The 18,910-nt window shown below is 45.3% G+C and overlaps 1 protein-coding gene and 1 long non-coding RNA gene across 2 annotated transcripts; one reads left to right on the top strand and one right to left on the bottom strand.

Moving 5' to 3' along the window:
* Window positions 1-7,068: 7,068 nt before the first annotated feature.
* LOC128787461 (translation initiation factor IF-2-like) lies at window positions 7,069-13,414 on the bottom strand. Its single transcript, XM_053941622.1, has 11 exons — window positions 13,328-13,414; window positions 12,959-13,113; window positions 12,343-12,484; window positions 11,507-11,586; window positions 10,563-10,666; window positions 9,764-9,976; window positions 9,343-9,397; window positions 8,829-8,920; window positions 8,347-8,416; window positions 7,742-7,845; window positions 7,069-7,342 (listed from the first exon to the last, which is right to left on the bottom strand). The coding sequence occupies exons 2-11, from the start codon at window positions 12,965-12,967 to the stop codon at window positions 7,069-7,071; spliced, it is 1,143 nt and encodes a 380-aa protein (XP_053797597.1). The 5' UTR covers window positions 12,968-13,113; window positions 13,328-13,414.
* Window positions 13,415-17,524: 4,110 nt separating this feature from the next.
* On the top strand, window positions 17,525-18,602 carry LOC128786594 (uncharacterized). The gene is made up of 3 exons (XR_008430354.1): window positions 17,525-17,691; window positions 18,291-18,434; window positions 18,522-18,602. It is a non-coding gene; the product is annotated as an uncharacterized LOC128786594 (long non-coding RNA).
* Window positions 18,603-18,910: the final 308 nt, after the last annotated feature.

Raw genomic sequence — 18,910 nt, 5'->3', positions numbered from 1 at the left:
AGAGACTCCTCTCTCCCTTGATGGATTGAGTATCCGAAGGGTGGCAACTTGATCAGGAATCCTGGGTGGTGTCTCACTGTGTTTTTTTGTAAATTGGCTGGAGGGAGGAGGAGTGTTTTGGAGGGTCTTCCTCCTGGACTTAGTGTATGTGTGTTTTATAGTAGTAGTAGTTTAATAAAGTTTTTTTCCCTTTCTTATTAAGCTTGGGCCTGCTCTGCTCTGTTCCTGATCACATCTCACAGCAATTATTGGAAAGGTGCATTTTCATGGGGGCACTGGCATTGCACCAGTGTCAAACCATGACAGCCTCTTTGTTACTTTTGTATAACAGAAGTAATTTTCTTTCCACTACTATGTCCAGTTATTATATCTCTGGACAATTGCGTTTCTCTTCAGTGTAATTTAGGATTATACTGCTGTAATTGAAGGAAGCTGCAGCACAGTTGTGCTGCCAACAGCTCAAAGTCAGTGACCAACTTCAGATATTCAAAAACACATTCCTTCAAAAGCCTCCAGATTCTAATTCTAATGAAACCTTACAACACTAAATGCAGCACTTTGTTAATGTACCAGTTATTCTCAAAGAACATTGTTTTCTTTGGATGTGTGCACAACCTGCTACTCTTTCCATCCTCTGAGCAATGAAGTCATGACATTTCCACCAAAGCGTCCACCAGAGTCTGGCCTGAGAAACTGAATCCCTCTCACCCCAAGCAGGCCCTGTTTCTTTTTCCCCATACAACACACGCTGGCCACAAGAACGACAATCAGCAGAGTCCAACACAGAAGAGCAGACAGACTATATTTAAATCAATCAAAACTTTATTTAGAATTGAATTTATCAAAAATGAAACTATATACAGGAAGAACTATATACATAAAGAAACAAGTCTCTACACTGCCTACTGTCCAAGATCCATCTCAGTCTGTCCTGAGAAGCAGAAGCACTCATAAATAAATGGGAAAATATACTTCTGGATTGAGTTCCGCCCTGCAGGTTGGGCATATGAGAGCAGCCTCAAGGGCAATAGGGAGGCATCTACTGCAGAAGACATGGCCACATAGGGTTGCCACAAGGTGTCGTCCACTTTGCATAATCTGGAGGAAAGAAAATCACAACATGTATTGGGAGGAAAGAATTTGAGTTTGCTGCTCAATTTGCACCAGGCTATATTTAGAGCATCTGGAACTAGAATTACAAAGGACGCACAGATCTACCAGTGTCATCCTGGCAAGGGCTTCTCCCTCTACATTCACCAATTCCAAGACGTGACTTGACGTGACATGACGCACAGCAAGGGCTGTGCTTCCAGCCAGCTGCCCACAGCATCCCACATCATCCAACTGATTTGCGCAGCTCCCCTTCTGGCTTTCTCCTCCCACAAAGCAGAAAGGACAACAACAGGTGGATCCTTACCTCTGCGTAATATTCCATGCAAATCGGACACCTAATGACAACTCCTTGCTGTGCACTAGAGGAAACAGAACCAGAGAGAACATGCAGCTGTTAATATAACCACACTTCAGTGGTTATTGATACATAAAGTCTCACATTTTCATACAACTGCACTGACTAGCCATGACACATTTCCTTTGAAGAGCCCTGCTGTCTCCAAGTCTCTGTCTGCTGCATTTGATGAGGACTTGGGGTCTCCCTGCCCTGAGGGAAAGGGTGTCCTGGTTTTCACTAGGAGAAAGGTGCAGTCAGTCACCCTGCTCTGGGATTTGAAGTAACAGCAGTCTCTAGCACTGGCCAGTTTGTGTATGGCAACCTCGACTTCCAGCAGGTCATCAGTAACAGCTTTGTAACTACAGCATCCTGCTGTCCTCTGCTGTCCTATTTTCACCCCAGAATATTCATTCCAGGACCCCGTTTTAAACTACAGAGTAACACAGCTCTGGCAAGATCCAGCCCTGGGAAGGAGCCTTTGGTCAATTTTAAATGCTGCAGCACTGAGCTCTTTCAGCCTCAACTAAACAGAGCAGTTACATTCAGTAACTGAGAAGCTTGAGACTGGAGGAACAAAGCATTTCTTTTTTGTATTAACCAAGGGTAGGGATTTGTTCACCTACAGACTTAACAACCAAAACTTAAACATCGACAAGTTCATTGCCAAAATGCATGATGGTTTAGAATAGTAGAACCCCTTTAGGTGGCATATTTAAGACCTGACACCTAAAAGTTCCATATTCAAGTTGTCTCCTACGTTGCCTTTCCAAAAGGCTCAAAGCACACCAGCTTTATTAAAACCTGTGTCTTTCCCCCCACCCCGAAAAAACACTTCAGAAAACCTTATACCATAATTCTCATGTTCTTCCCTAGTGACACAGACACCTGGTTTAATTTAATCAGTCTAATGTACTGCATCTTATCCTGATGGAGTGCTCCTGGAGCAGGACTTTCCTGTCCCTCTGCAGAATGGGGATTTTACTGTGCAGGCATCCAGCTTGAACTGCAAGATCTCCATCACAGAAGCAAGCAAATCAGGGCTTGTGACATCCAGCAGTGGCCATAAAAGCATGACCTCCACAACTGCCTGTGTGCAAAAAAATCTACCTTGGGAAGAAGGGCTCCAGCTCCAGGAGAAAGGCAACCAGCTGGCACCGTTCCAGCAGGGAATTTTTGTTAGAATTTGCCCAGCTGCTGCCTGCTGGCCCCGTGATGCCAAGGCCCGTTGATTACAATGGAAGCATTTCCATGTCCAACATCACTACTAGAGCTTGTCAAAAAAAGCAAAGGCAATACTGAGCTATGGCCTGGGACCAATCCCCTTTCCTTGCCATACCCCCACACTCATCTCTAAGGCTCTGTGCAAAGATGTACATCTGCTTTGGGCTGCTTTTTTCTCCCAAAATGCAAATGGTATCATTTGATCATCCTGCAACATGGGAGAAGGAGGGAAGTACATGGAGTATGGGAAGGCCTCAAAGATAACCCAGGCATTCCTGTCTAACTTAGTCCTACACAGAAAAGAAAGAAAGGCACAGAATTCTGTGTTTGGTGGGGCACGAGCCATACGTACTCTGAACTTTCAGTGTCCTCCTCCTCTGCTCCCTGTTCTGCAGGGGCTAAGTCAGCCACAGGTACATCATTAGCTCCTGCTCCATTACCAGAGCCAGCCACCTGTTCCTGGCTGTTCAGTGTAACATTTCTCCTTTCCTGTCCATGCACTGTAAGTTAATTTTCAGAAGTTAGATCTATTATTCTCTCTCTCCCTGGAGCTACCTTTGAAACAAATTATATAAATAGTCAGTAATGGTTCCTATTTTAAATGGACTCTAATCAGCTGGGTTAAAACAATCTTAAACAAACTACTTTCCCAAATACTAAGTCTGGACCCTTCCAGACATTGTGACTAGTCTGCTACAAAACAACAAAAATATTTGCTCTGTTCAGCCTACATACGGCTATAAAAGGTGACATGAGAGATTCTCATGTAGAGTCCCTGGAAACTATAAAATTACTTGGAGCAGTATCCCATCAGAAATTGTCATCATCTTTCTCCTGAAATAAGATAATTTGGAAATAGAGCTACATGTGATACAAAATGTAGAATATGTGAAAGATTTCTTAAGGAAGGATGCTCTTTATATTGATATATTTGATCCTTGTATACTTTCAAACCAAATCAAATGGAAGGGAGATTTATTCCATTAAATAAACAGCAGCTAACAAACAAGCTCTAAGTGATGCCCATGGGCAAATTCCTTGTTGGTAGAATTGCCTTGTTAATGTTCAGGGCTTGACATGCTTCAAGGAGCTCAGATTTGGGGAAGGGTTAACAAAGCCTGGGGAGAAGGATGCCCACTGAGAGTGGACACAAAAAATGCAGAATTGAGGGGCCAAAAGGACATCTGGCACAACTCCCAAGATAAGGAAGAAACTAAGAAACCCAACTCTCCTGAAATCAGCTCTGACTGGTAGAACGTAATTCCTGCAGGGAGAGATTGCGGCCACCGACTCATGGAGCAGCACCTCAAGAAACTCCGCAGCCCAAAAGAAGAGGGAGACTGAGCAATGGACTGAGTGGACTAATTACAGTGAGAAGTGAGACGATCATTAACCAAAAGAAGACAGAATACTAGCTAAGAAAATAACCGTGTCACTTGTAACCAATTAATGCTAATTTCTTTGTTTGATAAAATTTATAAATAATAGAAGTTATTTTGATAGTGGGTCTGTCTGATTTGTGAAATACCACTAAGCACCCAGACTGGTAAACACTGAAATGAACAACCAATGTCTCTCTCAAGTGTATGATTATTTACCTGTTGCACCCCAGTAACAAATCCAATTTTTGTGGACAACGTATTGACCAAGTTACAGGAAGAACCATTTTTAATGGCCTGGTCTCTAACAGCAAAAGGGTCAGGAAATGCTGCTTTTTAACTCTCAGAAATCGCAGGCAGCGATGACCTCTGCAACTCCAGTGTCCATGTAAAACTAATCAACCACTAATCAATTAAAACGGCAGAAAGTGTTACCAAATTAAAGTTCCTTCTGCATAAGTATTCAGCTATAACTTTTACTGCAGGGATTTCCCACTGTGACTGACAGAGGCCACCACACCACACACGCTTTAGCCCTGCCCCTTGCCTTTTGCTAAAAGCAGTTTCAATCCCTGCTGCTTGAGTTTCTTGGGAAAGAGCAACAAAAAGAACTATTACATTTTAGATAAAAGTCCATTACCAACTGTAAAATATCAACTCACCTTCAAGAAGCTTCCATCGATGCACATGGGAAGGGAGAGAAAAGAAGATACAATGAGATTTGGTGAGCCCCCCCTGGTGCTGCACACAAACCCCAGCTCAGAAAGCAGTTACAGCAGAGGAGGTGAGGAAGGGTAGGGTATCACCCTCTAAGTTTGCTTAAGAGCATTCAAAGCAGTAGCCCAAAGAGCCGCTGCCTTGAAACACAAAGAAGTGAGTGCTGCTGATTCTGCTCTCACTACTGCAACAGGGTAGAAACAGAGGCAGCTTAGGAACCCCCCTGAACACCCTCCTCCCCCGTTCCTGTTCCCTATTTGGATTTGACCTGGCAGTGTTTCTTTTCCCTCTTTCTCTCCCGGACTGGCAAATTCTGCTACGATAACCTTAACACTTCACGTTAAATGAACAGCTGCTGAAGAAAGGAAGCCACAACAGAAATTTGGGAGTAAAGAATTCCAGTTTGCTGCTCTATCGGCGCCAGGAAAACTGGAGTTGGACTATATGCAGTCTGTCACTCAGTGCTAGAACTACAATGCTAGAACTACTGCGGCATGAGAGCTGCATGTTCTTCTGGTTCTGTTCCCTTTATGAACACCACCAAGAAAGGATTTGGGGGGATGTGCAAGTTGGAGCTTCCCAGCAAGGGCTGTGCTTCCAGCCAGCTGCCCGTAGCACCCACTTAAAACAACTGATTTGTGCAGCTTCCTTCCTGTTCCTTTCCCTCCCACAAATCAGAAATTACAACAACATGTGGATTCTTACCTCTGCATTGTCATCCTCCCAGTTTGGAGGACTAATAAAACCTCTTGGTGGTTCACTAGAGGGAACAGAACCAGAAGAACATGCAGCCATCAATTTCAAAGAGCAGAGAGGGTTACCAACAAAACATACAATTGAAGAAATTTAAATAACTCCTTGTTCTGATTTAGTAACATCCCAGCCCAGAAACACAATCAAGTGCAAGAGCTTTTATGTACTGCAAACATTTCAGTGTATCACAATCCATAATATAATAAACATTGAATAATGACATCCTGACAGAGAGGATATGTTTCCCCTGGATTTTACTGGGTTTTAGTTTGGGGGTTTTTTGGGGGGTTTTTTGTTGTTTGTTTGTTTGTTTTTGTTTGTTTGTTTGGTTTAGGTTTTGTTTGTTTGTTTGTGTTTGTTTTTGTGGGGTTTTTTTTGTTTTGTTGGTTTTGTTGGGGTTTTTCAGGGGGGTTGGGTTTTTTGTTTTGTTTTTTTTTTTTTGTTTTGTTATTGTTTTTTGGGTTTTTTTACAGAATTAAGTAGAACCCAAAAGACTGGCAAAAACCTTTGTGCCTACCGCACATCACAAGTTACACTTTGGAGAGACACTTTATCTGTAACATACAATTCAATATCTCGTGGTTCCTGTTGAAGGTTGCTTGCCAGTAGTTCAAGTGAATTCTCTGCTGACCTGGAATGAAGTGGGTACTGCTGGCTCTCTTCCCAGTCCTGCAGACAGGCAAAAATGGAGACAGAGTAGGAGCTGCTTGAAGCCACTCCATCCTGCCTCACTGTTTCAGTTCCCTGACTGGATTTGGGCTAGAACCTTTTCTTTCCCTTGTTAGCCCTAAACACTTCATATTGGATGAACAGCTGCAGAGAAACGGAAAACACAACCACAGGAATTTGGGGCAAAAAAAGTTTGCTGCTCTATTGGCACCAGGCAAACTGGACTTGGGGTATCTGCACACTGTCAGTCAATGCTAGAACTATAAGGAACACACAGATCTGCCAGTGCCATTCTGGTAAGGGCTTCTCCCTCTATTGACACCACCAAGAAAGGACTTGGAAGGATGGGCAAGTTGGAGCTTCCCAGCAAGGGCTGTGCTTCCCAGCCAGCTGCCTGTGGCATCCCACCTAGGACATCCCACCTAGCTGCTGAGTTGTGCAGCTCCCCCTCTGTCTCCTCCCCTCTCACAAAGCAGAAAGGACAAGAACATGTGATAAGAACATGATGCTTACATCTGTAATGTCATCCTGCCATGTTGGAGGACTCTCAAAACGATCTGGCCATTCATCAGAGTTAATAGAACCAGAAGAACATGCAGCTGTCAATTTCACAGTGCAAAGAGGGCTACCAAGACATAAAATTGCAAAAATAGAAATAACCCCTCATTCTGATTTAGCAATATCCCAGCCCAGAAAACACAGTCAGTGCAAGAGCTTTTATGTACTGCAAGCATTGCAGTGTATCGCAATCCATAATGCCAGAAACATTCAATAATGACTTCCTGAATGGAGAAGAAAGGTTTCTCCGGGATTTTGCTTTTTTGTTATGGGTTTTTTTTTTCCATTAGTTCTCTTCCAGACAGGCCACTATGGTTCCAATCAGATTCCATGACACAGAATCAAGTAGAATCCTACAGTTTGGCAAAAAACTTGTGTGTACTTTATATCAGAAATTGCACTTTGGAGAGACACTTCATCTGCCACATACTCATCGTTATATCTTGGTTCCTCTTCACTGTCACTTGCCCGTAGCTCAGCTGAATTCTCTGCCTCTCTGGAACCAAGTGGGTACTGCTGGCTCTGCTCCCTGTCCTGCACCTGTGAGTTGCCACCTTCCCTCATCGGAGGACTAGCAGGACCTGCTGGCCATGCACTAGAGGGAACCAGAAAGAACATGCAGCCATTTGAACATGGAGCCAATAATTTCACTGCGGACAGAGAGTTACCAACATGTAACACCTATTCTCATTTAGCAACATCCCAGCCCAGCACCACAACTGTTCCCCGAGCTGCTATGTACTGCAAGCATTTCAGCATATATTAAGCCACACTGTAACAAATATTCAATCATGACTTCATGAAAAGAAAAGAAAGGTTTCAGCTGGATTTTGCTATGTGTTTTTTTGGATTCTTTTGCTTACTTCTCTGCCAGACAGGCCACTATATTCCAGGTCTGAAGTTTCTGCACAGACCTCAGCAAAACCCAGAAGCTTAGCTGTTCCTCCTATATATCAGAAATTAGAATTTAGAGAGACATTTTACTCTCACATACCAATCATTATCTTTTGGTTCTTCTTCGTCATGGGCTGTCAGTGGACCAGCTGAATTCTCTGCTGATCTGGAAAAATGTGAGTGCTGCTGGTTCTGCTCCCTGGCCTGCAGTGGGGTAAAAATGAAGACAGAGTAGGAACCACTCGAAACTCTATCCTAATTCCCTGTTTCAGTTCCCTGATTGGATTTGGGCTAGAACCTTTTCTTTCCCTTGTTAGCCCCAAAAAGGGCAACTACTGCAGTCCTAATACTAAACACTTCATGTTGGATGAACAGTTGCTGAAGAATGGAAACCATAATAGAAATTTGGGAGTAAGGAATTCCAGTTTGCTGCCCTACTGGCACCAGGAAAACTGGACTTGGGCTATGTGCAATCTGCTACTTAATGCTAGAACTACAAGGAACACAGAGATCTCCCGGTGCCATCCTCAATAGACATCACCAAGAAGGGACTTGGAGGAATGTTCCAGTTGGAGCTTCCCAGCAAGGGCTGTGCTTCCAGCCAGCTGCCCGTGGCACCCACCTAAAACAACTGAGTTGTGCAGCTCCCCTTTTGTCCCTTTCCCTCCCAAAAACCAGAAAGGACAAGGACATGTGGATCCTCACCTCTGAGTCCTCATCTGACCAATATGGAAGATCGAAATCAAATAGTAGCCAATCACTAGAGAGAGCAGAACTAGAAGAACATGCAGCCATTTATTTCACTGGGCACCGAAGGTTACCAACAAAGAAAACATTGGTACTTGAAACATCCCCTATCCTTATTAAGCAACATCCCAGCCCAGAAACCCAGTCAATCCAAGAATTTTTATGGATGGCAAGCATTCAGTGTGTCCAGCCATTCTCTTACATTCCATGTTAGATGTTAGAAAGTAAAACATCCCTTATTCTGATTTAGCAACATCCCAGCCCAATTCCAATTACTTTTATGTACCTCAGCCTCTTCAGTGTTACTAAAGTGTTACTGAAAGATACATTCAATTAGGATTTCATGAACAGAGAAGAAAAGCCATAAAGCTTGGCACAAACCTGTTTTCTACCATATATCAGAGATTAGACTTTGAAGAGAAACTTTATCTGTCACATACCTTTCAGTATCTTGCGGTTCCTCTTCACTCTCATTCGCCAGTACTTCAGCTGCATTCTCTGCTGCTCTGGAATCAAGTGGGTCTTGCTGGCTCTGCTCCCAGCAATGCAGTAAAAATGGAGACAGATTAGGAGCTGCCTGAATAGTCCTGAGCAACCTGCTCCCCTGTGTCAGTTCCCTAAGTGGATTTGGCCTGGAGTCTTTTCTTTCCCTCTTTCTCCCCCAAAAGGCCCAATGATTAGTCTAAAGATTTTGTGTTAGATGGACAGATGCTAAACAAAAGAAACCACAACAGGAATTTGGAGCACAGAATTCCAGTTTGCTGCTCTATTGGCACCAGGAAAATTGGACTTGGACTATGTGCAGTCTGTCACTCGATGCTATAGAACTATAAGGAACACACAGATCTGCCAGTGCCATCATGGCAAGGGCTTCTCCCTCTATGGACACCATCAAGAAAGGACTTGGAGGGACGTGCAAGTTGGAGCTTCCCAGCAAGGGCTGTGGATCCTCACCTCTGCATTGTCATCCTCACAAGTCGGAGGACTAACGAGACGTGCCGTCCATGCACTAGAGGGAGCAGAACCAGAAGAACATGCAGCTGTCAATTTCACAGAGCACAGAGGGCTTCCAAGACATAAAATTGCAAAAACAGAAATAACCCCTCATTCTGATTTAACAACATCCCAACCCAGAAACACAGTCAGTGCAAGAGCTTTTATGTACTGCAAGCATTGCAGTGTATCGCAATCCATAATGCCAGAAACATTCAATAATGACTTCCTGAATGGAGAAGAAAGGCTTCTCCAGGATTTTGCTGTTTTTTACGGTTTTCTTGCCGTTACTTCTCTTCCAGACAAACTACTACGTGTCAAGTAAAAATTCTCCAAACTGAATCAAGTAGAACTCAAAAGACTGGCAAAAACCTGTGCCTACCTTGTATCAGAAATTGCACTTTGGAGAGACTCTTCATCAGTCACATACTCGTTGCTATCTCTTGGTTCCTCTTCACTGTCACTCGCCCGTAGCTCGACTGAATTCTCTGTGTCTCTGGAGCCAAGTGGGTACTGCTGGCTCTGATCCTTGTCCTGCACCTGTGAGTTGTCACCTTCCCTCATCGGAGGACTAGCAGGACCTGCTGGCCATGCACTAGAGAGAGAGCATAACCAGAGGAACATGCAGCCTTTTAAACGTGAGAGAAAAATTTCACTGGACATCAAGGGTTACTAACAAAGAAAATGTTGGTACTTAAAACATCCCTTATTCTGATTAAGCAACATCCCAGCCCAGAAACCCAGTCAATCCAAGAATTTTTATGGATGGCAAGCATTCAGTGTGTCCAGCCATTCTCTTACATTCCATGTTAGATGGACAGCTTCTAAGAAGCTAAGGCTTCACAAACAGAGAAGAAAGGCTTCTGCTGGATTTTGCTGGGTTTATTTTAATTCTCGTCCAGGCCGGCCACTCTTTCCCAGGTCTGAAGTATTTGCACAGAGTTAGGCAGAACCCAAAAGCTTGGCAAAAACCTCCTTCGACCACTTATCTGAAATTCATGTTTTGATAGACACTTTCTCTCTCACATACCCATCATCTTCTCTTGGTTCCTCTTCATCATTCCTTTCCCAGGTCTGAAGTATTTGCACAGAGTTAGGCAGAACCCAAAAGCTTGGCAAAAACCTCCTTCGACCACTTATCTGAAATTCATGTTTTGATAGACACTTTCTCTCTCACATACCCATCATCTTCTCTTGGTTCCTCTTCATCATTCCTTGCCAGTGGCTCGGCTGAATTCTCTGATGCTCTGGAAAGATGTGGCTGCTGCTGGCTCTGCTGGCTGTCCTGAAATGGGGTAGAAATGGAGGCACTTAGGAACCACCTGAACACTGTACTTCCTGCTTCCCTATTTCAGTTCCCTAATTGGATTTGGGATGGAGCCATTTCTTTCTCTCTTTCTCTCCCAAACTGGCAATTTCACCTGTGATAGTCTGAACACTACTTATTAGATGAACAGCTACTGAAGAGAAAAAAGCCAATACCCAAACCTGCTCTTGCGTTTGGTGCACATGGAGCTGGGTCATGCAAAATCTGTTGTAAAATTTGAAGTCTTTTCTTGGCAAAGGTTCAGGAACAACCCCGTCAGGATATAACTCCCATGCTATGTTTGCTGCATGTTTCTGTTTCGCACAGCAGCAGTGGCACGCCAAATTTGAGCAGATACACTGCACTGTGGGCTGGATCCAAGCATATTCTTACCAAATAGTAGGGGAAAATGAAAAAAGACCAAATGTGACCCTTTTAAAGACTTCTTGGAATAAGAAACAGAATGAGTGTGTACCCCAGCCAGCTGCAGTTGCATTTTACACCTCAGTGACAGAGGTACCTTAAACTGATGTTGCAGCTAAAACACTTCTTCCTTGGGAAGTCAAAGACTTCCTGTGCTCTCCTTTAAATCACAGAAGCAACAACCTCTTTTAGGTTGCTCACCCACTCTCTGCAAGCAGTTCTCAGGCATGCTGATGTGTTCATGAGCGTGCTTGTGGCTGACTGGGAACTGTGTCTAAAGTGGTAAATCAGAGCCATCTTTCAACCTTTGAGGCCAGGGTACTCAGTAAGGTTTCAGAAGACAGGCCAGAAAACTAATGAATGCAAGATGGAAGGATTGTGCCAGTCACTACTTACCACAGGAGACTCATCAATACTGATAGCGATGACTCCAAGCTCTGAAGAGTCACCTGTGAGATCTAGGAACTCTCCACCAGCTGAAAATAGAGAACATTAGAAGCATGGTCAGAGATTGCAGAGGAATGCAATGGGCTGCCACTGTGGAACAGGCTGTGGTTGGATTCACTGAGCTTTAGGTTCAGGTCCAACATTTCACTCAAGTCTTGCCCTCAACTGTCCACGGGGAGCATTGCCGGCCCTGTCCCTCTGAAGGGACAGCACAAGAAGAAGAGCAGCTGAGCTCCTCACAGGTTCTGTTCAATGACAACAGCTTATGGGAGGTTCACATCAACAGATGATTCATTTCATATAGGGGAATGTTTAGCACACAGTGGGAAAAAAACCAAACAAACAAACCACAGCAATTACTAATTTTATGGCACCATGCTGTAGATTGGTTCCTTGAAGGATGGGGCAGAGCTAATGACAGGTTTTCCTCATCTCCATCCAGCTTGGGAGATCTCAAACTCAGCTTGCCACCCTCCACTGTGGCAGCTGCAGTGACTGCCAACTCATCAGAACACGCATTCAGGTCTTTGAGCAGCACTTGAGGACCTTCCCTACACAGCTCCTCTCTCACTGGCCGCCAATAACAGCAGCAATAAGGAGCAGCAGCAATACTGATCTCAGTAACAAACCAAAACAGTTGTCTGAAGGCTCGCTGTTTAGGGATGCCATTCCAGGAGCTTCCTCAATCCCAAGGCTTCCCTTCCTCCCCAGGAAAGGGCCTAGAAACTGGCAAAAGCACATGGCCAGATGGTCTTCAACCCTCCAGAAGCAGTCTCTGTTCTTACCAGGCTCAAAAGCGGGTGTAGCACTTTCCTCAAGGTCTCTTGGCTCCGTCTGCGAAGTCCCACCTGCGCTGGAGGGCAGCAGCCTGCTCCGTTTCCGAGCTGGTCTGGAATCAATTGCTCCTCCAGGGCGCTTTCGCTGACGCTGAGAGGGAACAAAGCCTTAGCATTTTCTGTGCCACTGATATGAACATGGCCCTCGGTTTTTGCAACACCAATGACAGCACACAAGGATACAGAAAACTCTCCTGCAAAGGCTGGAATGCACACCAAATGCTGCTATGGGCCATTCCCACCTGAGCACATCACATCAGGGAAAAGACGGCACCCCTGATCTCCGACAAGCTGCCTCCCCAAGAAAGGTCCTGTCCCAATGGCTTGAAAATGAGGAGACCAGTTCCCAATTCCAGCAGGCTGCTGCTCACACCGTAAGCATTTCTGCACTACTGCTAACACCCACAGAGATTCAAAACCTTCACAATTCCAGAACATCAAGTTCCATGAAGTTTTCAAAGGCTTCTGTTCCTCTACATTTGCTACAAACGCGTGAAATGCTTTCTAGAAGTACCCTGGAAAACGTTTCAAGAATCAGATTTGCATTGAGTAGCAAAGTACTTACTGAGCTCATGGTGTTTTGTGATCAAAAACCACCGTCAAAGTAAGTGGGACAAACTCCAAAAAAAAAGGAATGTCAGGGATGTGATCAATCCCTTTGGTTCCTTTGGGCAGCCCACTGCCGATTTTTCGGAGTGACAGAAAACTGCTCTTCCAAACCTATCAGGAAAGTAGAGGAGAGATTATGCATTCGGAATGCCAGTTTTCTTGAACACCCCCAAGCTCCAAGCCTCCCATTCCCGAGTCCCCATGTCTCGTGCAAAGCTAGAGGCAAAGTCTGTGACTCTGGGACTTGAGCCCACCTGCAGCCCATCCTGCAGCCCAGCCCAGCCCCACAGCATCAGAAGCCTTTGCAAGAATGGTCTGCACTCACCCGTACGGTCAGTCCAGAGTTTGGCTCGCAAATGTCAGCAAATGGCTCTCTATTCCCTCCCGGGATGGAGAAGACGGATGCTCCGCGTCTGCTGCGCAGCAGAGAATCCGTCAACTGGCTCAACAGACTCCGTGCCAACAGAACCTTGGGAGCAGGAGTGCCCCTGGCAACCGGTGGCAACATTCCATGCCCAGGTAACTGCTGTCCGCTGTGCTCAGCCATGGAGCTCCAGAAGGCCATGGAGGCACCTCAACAATCACCTGCTGCTGCTGCTGCCACCCAGCAGGCCAGGGTGCTCAGGGCCCTGCCCAGCCCGGCCTGGAACGCTCCAGGCACAGGGCATCCACAGCTCCTCTGGGCAGCCTGTTCCAACGTCTCACCGCCCTCACAGCTCTTCCGAACATCTGATCCCAATCTCCCCCTCCTCGTCTAAAACCCTTCCCCTTCCCCCATCGCTCTCTGCCCCCTTTGGGCGCTGCAAGGCCGCAATGAGGCCTCCCCGCACCCTGCTCCTCCCCAGGCGGGAGAGCCCCGGCTCTCCCAGCCTGGCTGCAGGGGACAGGTGCTCCAGGCCTCCACGCATCCATCCCCACGGCCTCCTCCGGCCCTGCTCCACAGGCACATCCTGCTGCTGCTGGGCACAGCTGGGCACAGCTCCGCACGTGGGGCCTCACGGGGCAGAGCGGGGGGGGCACAGCTGCACCTCCCGCCGCCCTCAGCCCGAGGAACCCGAGCATCACTGGAGCCTTTCTGTGGCTAAAGAAACCCCACCAGGCCACACCTCCCCAAATCAGAAAGACATTTAAACCCTTCCTTAACCCTCCTCCTCCAGGTTTATTAGTCTGTCGCTGTTTTAACTTTAACCCTAGTAAATAGCAATTAAAATAAACTCAGAAGATTTTGGGGTTTTTTTTCCAAACTGTTGAAAGTCTAACAGTTCAGATCATTATTTCAAGTCTCTGAGGTCTTGACATTTTCCAGTGTTCCGCTATTCCTCTGACAGCATTTCCCAACAGGGCTGAGGAGTTTTGCTCTGCTCCCGGGGACAGCACCTTCCTCCCGAGGCCCTGCTCTGCTATGGAAGGTGAAACAGCAGAAAAAGCAGAATTAATAATTGGTTTTCCTTCTTGACATGCTGCCACTGGACCTGTGGACTGGGCTGGAACTCTTGAGAGCAGCAGGGAACCCATCTTAGCCCTGCCACATGCAGGGATGCTCCTGAGAGCACCTGGTCCCATGGGGTGCTCTCTGGTGTGGGAAGAGGTGTGGAAATTCATCCAATGCTGAATCAGGATATTTTCAGCTCATGCTTTACACGAGGAAGATCATTTCTTACAACAAATTTTCAGTTATTACAGTTGTTGCCTTTAGGCAATTGGCAAGGTGTTGAGTGTTTAAGAATGGGTGGGGATGACTTTCCCAATATTTTGAGTCTTGTGTCTGGGAATTGAAGCAAAGTCTTGCTCTGGTCATCACATCCGCATTTCTCATTTCTCATATTCAGTGCTTTGAGACTGGTATGAGGTACTTAATTATTTATATATTAAATAGATATTTGGAATTGCTTTAGCATCTTAGCATTTTCATATGAAGTGTTAAATCTCCTTTAGTATTTTTTCTTATCTAAACCTCTGCCCTTTGGACCCAACATTTTTGGAAAGCAAAAGTGTTTAAAGTGAGATGAAGTGGATTTACAGGAGTCTGAAACATCCCATGTGGTAAAGCAGAGAGCCTGTCCACTCGTGCTCCAGGTGCAGCTGAGGTTGTCTACATGGACTCAGCACTACGCGTGTTTCGGGACAGTATTGGAGGGATTTTAGCAGAAATGTGTCATCATGGGTAAGGGACAGGAGAGCACTGAGGAAGAGGGGCAGATTTTCTTAAGTCAAACATTTGAAGGCTCTAAGGCTTGATCTCCCTAGTCCCTGGTGGACAGCAGCAGCAGCAGGGGCTGGCAGACCTTTACTGTAAGGCCCAATACTTTTTAATTAAAGCAGCCATTGAAAATATTCATCGCTTGGTGGTGAGAGGGAGATAAACTTCCTGCCCCTTCGCTGCACATCCCAGGGAAGCTGCAAAGGCCACATTCCTGTTTCATCTCCTCCCACATGGGTCTCTTTTGAAGCAAGGTGCAAGACCTTTGAAACACCCAATGCTTTTCCATTTCGGGAAGGAAGAAGTTTGCATATATTGACTTCCAAAAATAAAATCTAACGGCCTAAACTAAGCCCAGATTGAGCTGGCTTAATTATTAATTAATGAATAAAATCGGGTTTATTTTATTCTATTTAATTTTTAATATTTATTTTCATTTTATTTATAATATATTTTTGTTTATTATAAAAAATAAAATTAATAATTAATTAATACAAGTACTAAACACCTGGAGTTAGAGCACTGCTGTTTTCACATTATTAGCTATGGTTTGCCAGGAAGTTTTGGAGAGAGAAGGAGATTGAGGAGAAGACACCTCAGGGAGTGAGAAACCCAGGGTTCGCTGTGCAGGGGTTGTCAGCTCTGTACTCTCCCAAATCAGGGCTACCCTGAGGATCCCAGCAAGGGCCGTGCAGTAATTTAGGAAGGGTGAATATAGTGTAGGATGTTGTACACCAAAGCACTGCAGGGCAATCACTGATGACAAAAAAACCTACAATGACACGAGAAAACCCACTTTCCGCCCCAGCTGGATCAGTGCTGCCTCTCTCTCTCCAACTCACTGTCTTTAATGACCAAAATTATTTTCATCTGAGGGTAGACAAACAACTGGATTCCACAAGCAACCAGCTCAGTCCTTCAGCCCCATGACCTTGGCCGTGGTTGCCCACAGGGGTCCTGCCCATGGGCAAGTTGGTTTCGCTACCGGGCAACCCAAGCAAAAAAAGGGCTGCATCGTCCTCACAGGCTGCCAAGGACATGTTATTGGCGGGGGGGGGGGGGCAGCCAGACACCCAGCTTCCCACACAACTTGCCACAGGGACAGGTCTGCAATCCCTAGAGCAATCCTGCTAGACCACTCTCTCTAAACCCTAGACCGGTCTCTAAATCTGCCACAGGGGTGTGGCAAAATAGTCAAGGATTGCCAAAAGAAGCCCCAAAAAGGTGATAGTCTTGACAAATGATCATTTGTACCAGTCTCACTGAGGATTGCATTTCACTTCATGTGTCAAAATGTGCTTTGCTTGACTCTAGCAATGGTTGTGATTTCAGAGTATGTTTCCTCCAAGACTGTTTAAAGTAAAAACATTTTTTACCCTCCCTGATGGTGGGCAGTAGGGGGTGGCTTGTTCGGCAGAACAAATATGTCTCTGATTCCCTTCTCTCATTTTTTTTTCTAATTCTCCACAGAGGTTTGAAATTCCTCCACAGAGTCTACATGGTCTTGAAAGCTGAGCAAGATTTGTGTCTTGCTCTGAATCTGAGACATCTATGAGTGTGCTTGCAGGGAAATGTGCATATAGGGCTTTTCAGGAAGTAACCAAATGGGGAATGTTTTTCCATATATAGGCTATGTTGCTTGTTCATACCCCAGACCTAACACTAGGAAAACGCATCTTCATAAATTGCTTTCTTGTGAAGGCAGGTGCTTTATATCATATAGTGTTTTATACAGTGTTAGGCAAAAATTATCTTTAAGAATTGGGTCACTATGGTAACCACATCTTATCTCAAAATCAAATAGCTGTTGTGGCTGCAATTAAACAGTATATTCTTTCTACCAAGAATTATTCTGAATTATAATTCACTTTTTGTCCTAAGCTGGAATTATTTTATTGCCCCCAAAGGCATCAGCATTTGATCTAACTCAGCAGTTCAAAACTTCACAGAGAGAGACTATTGCCTGTCAGAAAGCATGGTCAATGACTTCAATCGCTTAAATACTCCAAGAGACTCTACAAAACATCAGTAATAATTTTTGGGGAAGGCAGAAGACAAACAAGGTGTCCTGAAACTTGTGTTCCATTGCAGCTAGCCACATGTCCTGAGCCCAGTGGTGCACAAGAGGGCCAGGTTTGCTGCTGTACACAGGGAGCGGGCAGGCCACAAATTCAGATTCTCCTTGGGCTTAAGCAAAATCTTTATTTTAAAACAAGCAAAAAAAAAAGATTGAAAAAAGAAGAAAACATCTCAGCTTTTCTTCCTTGGGCACTTCTGCCTATCACTTCTGTTCTCGGGATCAAGGACGTGCATGGAAACCTTGGCAGACTAGTGGGACACAGTAAACATCACTCACAGGTCAGTCACTGTGACTGCCTTTAAGACCATAACATAAGCAACGGCAGCACAATGCCCCACGTGGGCCCAATCAAGGCAGTGGCAAAGCTGGTTTCCAAATAAAGAGGAAACAAACCCAGCCTTGTGATCAGGTGAGCTGCACCAGCAGGCTCCGATGGGAGCCGTCCTCAGGTGGCTTCAGGGAGGAGCAAAACCCCCAGTGCTAATATGAACTACTTCTAAGGGAGTAGCAGAGCTTGGGAAGTGCCAGTCTTGCTTAGCCCTGCAGGTGGTTAAAGACTTGTGCCTTCAGCACAAGTATTCTCCCGAATATATGGACAGGTACATGGGGCATTCACATTCTCTGGACAGAGAGACATAATTCTGTCTCTCAGGAGAAGCCCAGAGAGAAGAAGAGAAAACAGTCTTTATCTCTGCTCTTTTGTTTTCCCCATGTGGAATTTGGTGTGGAGATTGTTTACCTGAAGTGATTGCTTGATTGGATTCTGGTGACGGTTGTTTGGGTTCAATGACCAATTGGATCCAGCTGTGTCTCGGACTCTCCGCAGGCAGTCACGAGTTGTTAGTTGATAGATAGGTAAGAAGGATGTATGTAGAATAGGATAGTCTCTCTTTAAATAGTATATGATATGTAATATGGTTTAGTTTTAATAAAGCTATCCTTCAGCCTTCTGACCTGGAGCCAGACATCATCATTTCTTCCCCGTTGGGGTTGCCTTTTTTACTATAGGTACATGCCATTGGCACATCCCACGTAACTCCCTGTGATGGATGGGGCCACACTTGCTGCCAGCCCATGACAGCACCCTGGGTCTAGGAGCTGCTGCTAGCTCCCTGTCCCTTCTGGAGACAACTTGCTTTTGCAGTGGGAAAGGTAAATGGTGATGGTGATGATGGTGATGCTCATGGCAGTTGCTTTGTTTCTTCACCTGACTACTTACTTCTGTCTCCTGTTTTGCAGGCTAAGTGTTGAACACAGCAGTCTACACATCTATATTCTTGTGACTGCCCTTAAGCTTACAGGCCTTTTAGAAGGGTGAAGAGCTTCAGAGAAGCTGGCGGTGCTCCTGTCATCAGCTGGCAGTCATCAATGGAATGCTTTAACCGCAACATAATGGAGCATCTTGGACCATAAACAAGCTGTCTGGATACCTACAAGTTATTCTCAAAAACTCTTTTCTTTGCATCTGTGAACAACCTACTGTTACATCAATCTTCAGAGCACCGAAATCATGACATTTTCACCAAAACACCCACCAGAGTCTGCCCTGAGAAATGCAAGGCCTTGCCCCACAAGGAAGGCCTGTTTCTTTTTCCCCGTACAACACACGCTGGCCACAAGAACTACCA

Source organism: Vidua chalybeata, chromosome 4, assembly GCF_026979565.1.
Source record: "Vidua chalybeata isolate OUT-0048 chromosome 4, bVidCha1 merged haplotype, whole genome shotgun sequence".
In the NCBI taxonomy this organism is placed as follows: Eukaryota; Metazoa; Chordata; class Aves; order Passeriformes; family Viduidae; genus Vidua; species Vidua chalybeata.
This window is presented reverse-complemented; position numbering and strand designations above follow the sequence as displayed.

Coding starts and splice junctions, on each gene's coding strand:
- LOC128787461 (XM_053941622.1), bottom strand. Junction 9,398..9,763: donor AGTGCAATTTCTGATACAAG/GTAGGCACAGGT, acceptor TGCTCCCTCTAG/TGCATGGACGGCACGTCTCG. Junction 7,343..7,741: donor GAACCAAAAGATAATGATTG/GTATGTGAGAGT, acceptor GGTTCCCTCTAG/TGCATGGCCAGCAGGTCCTG.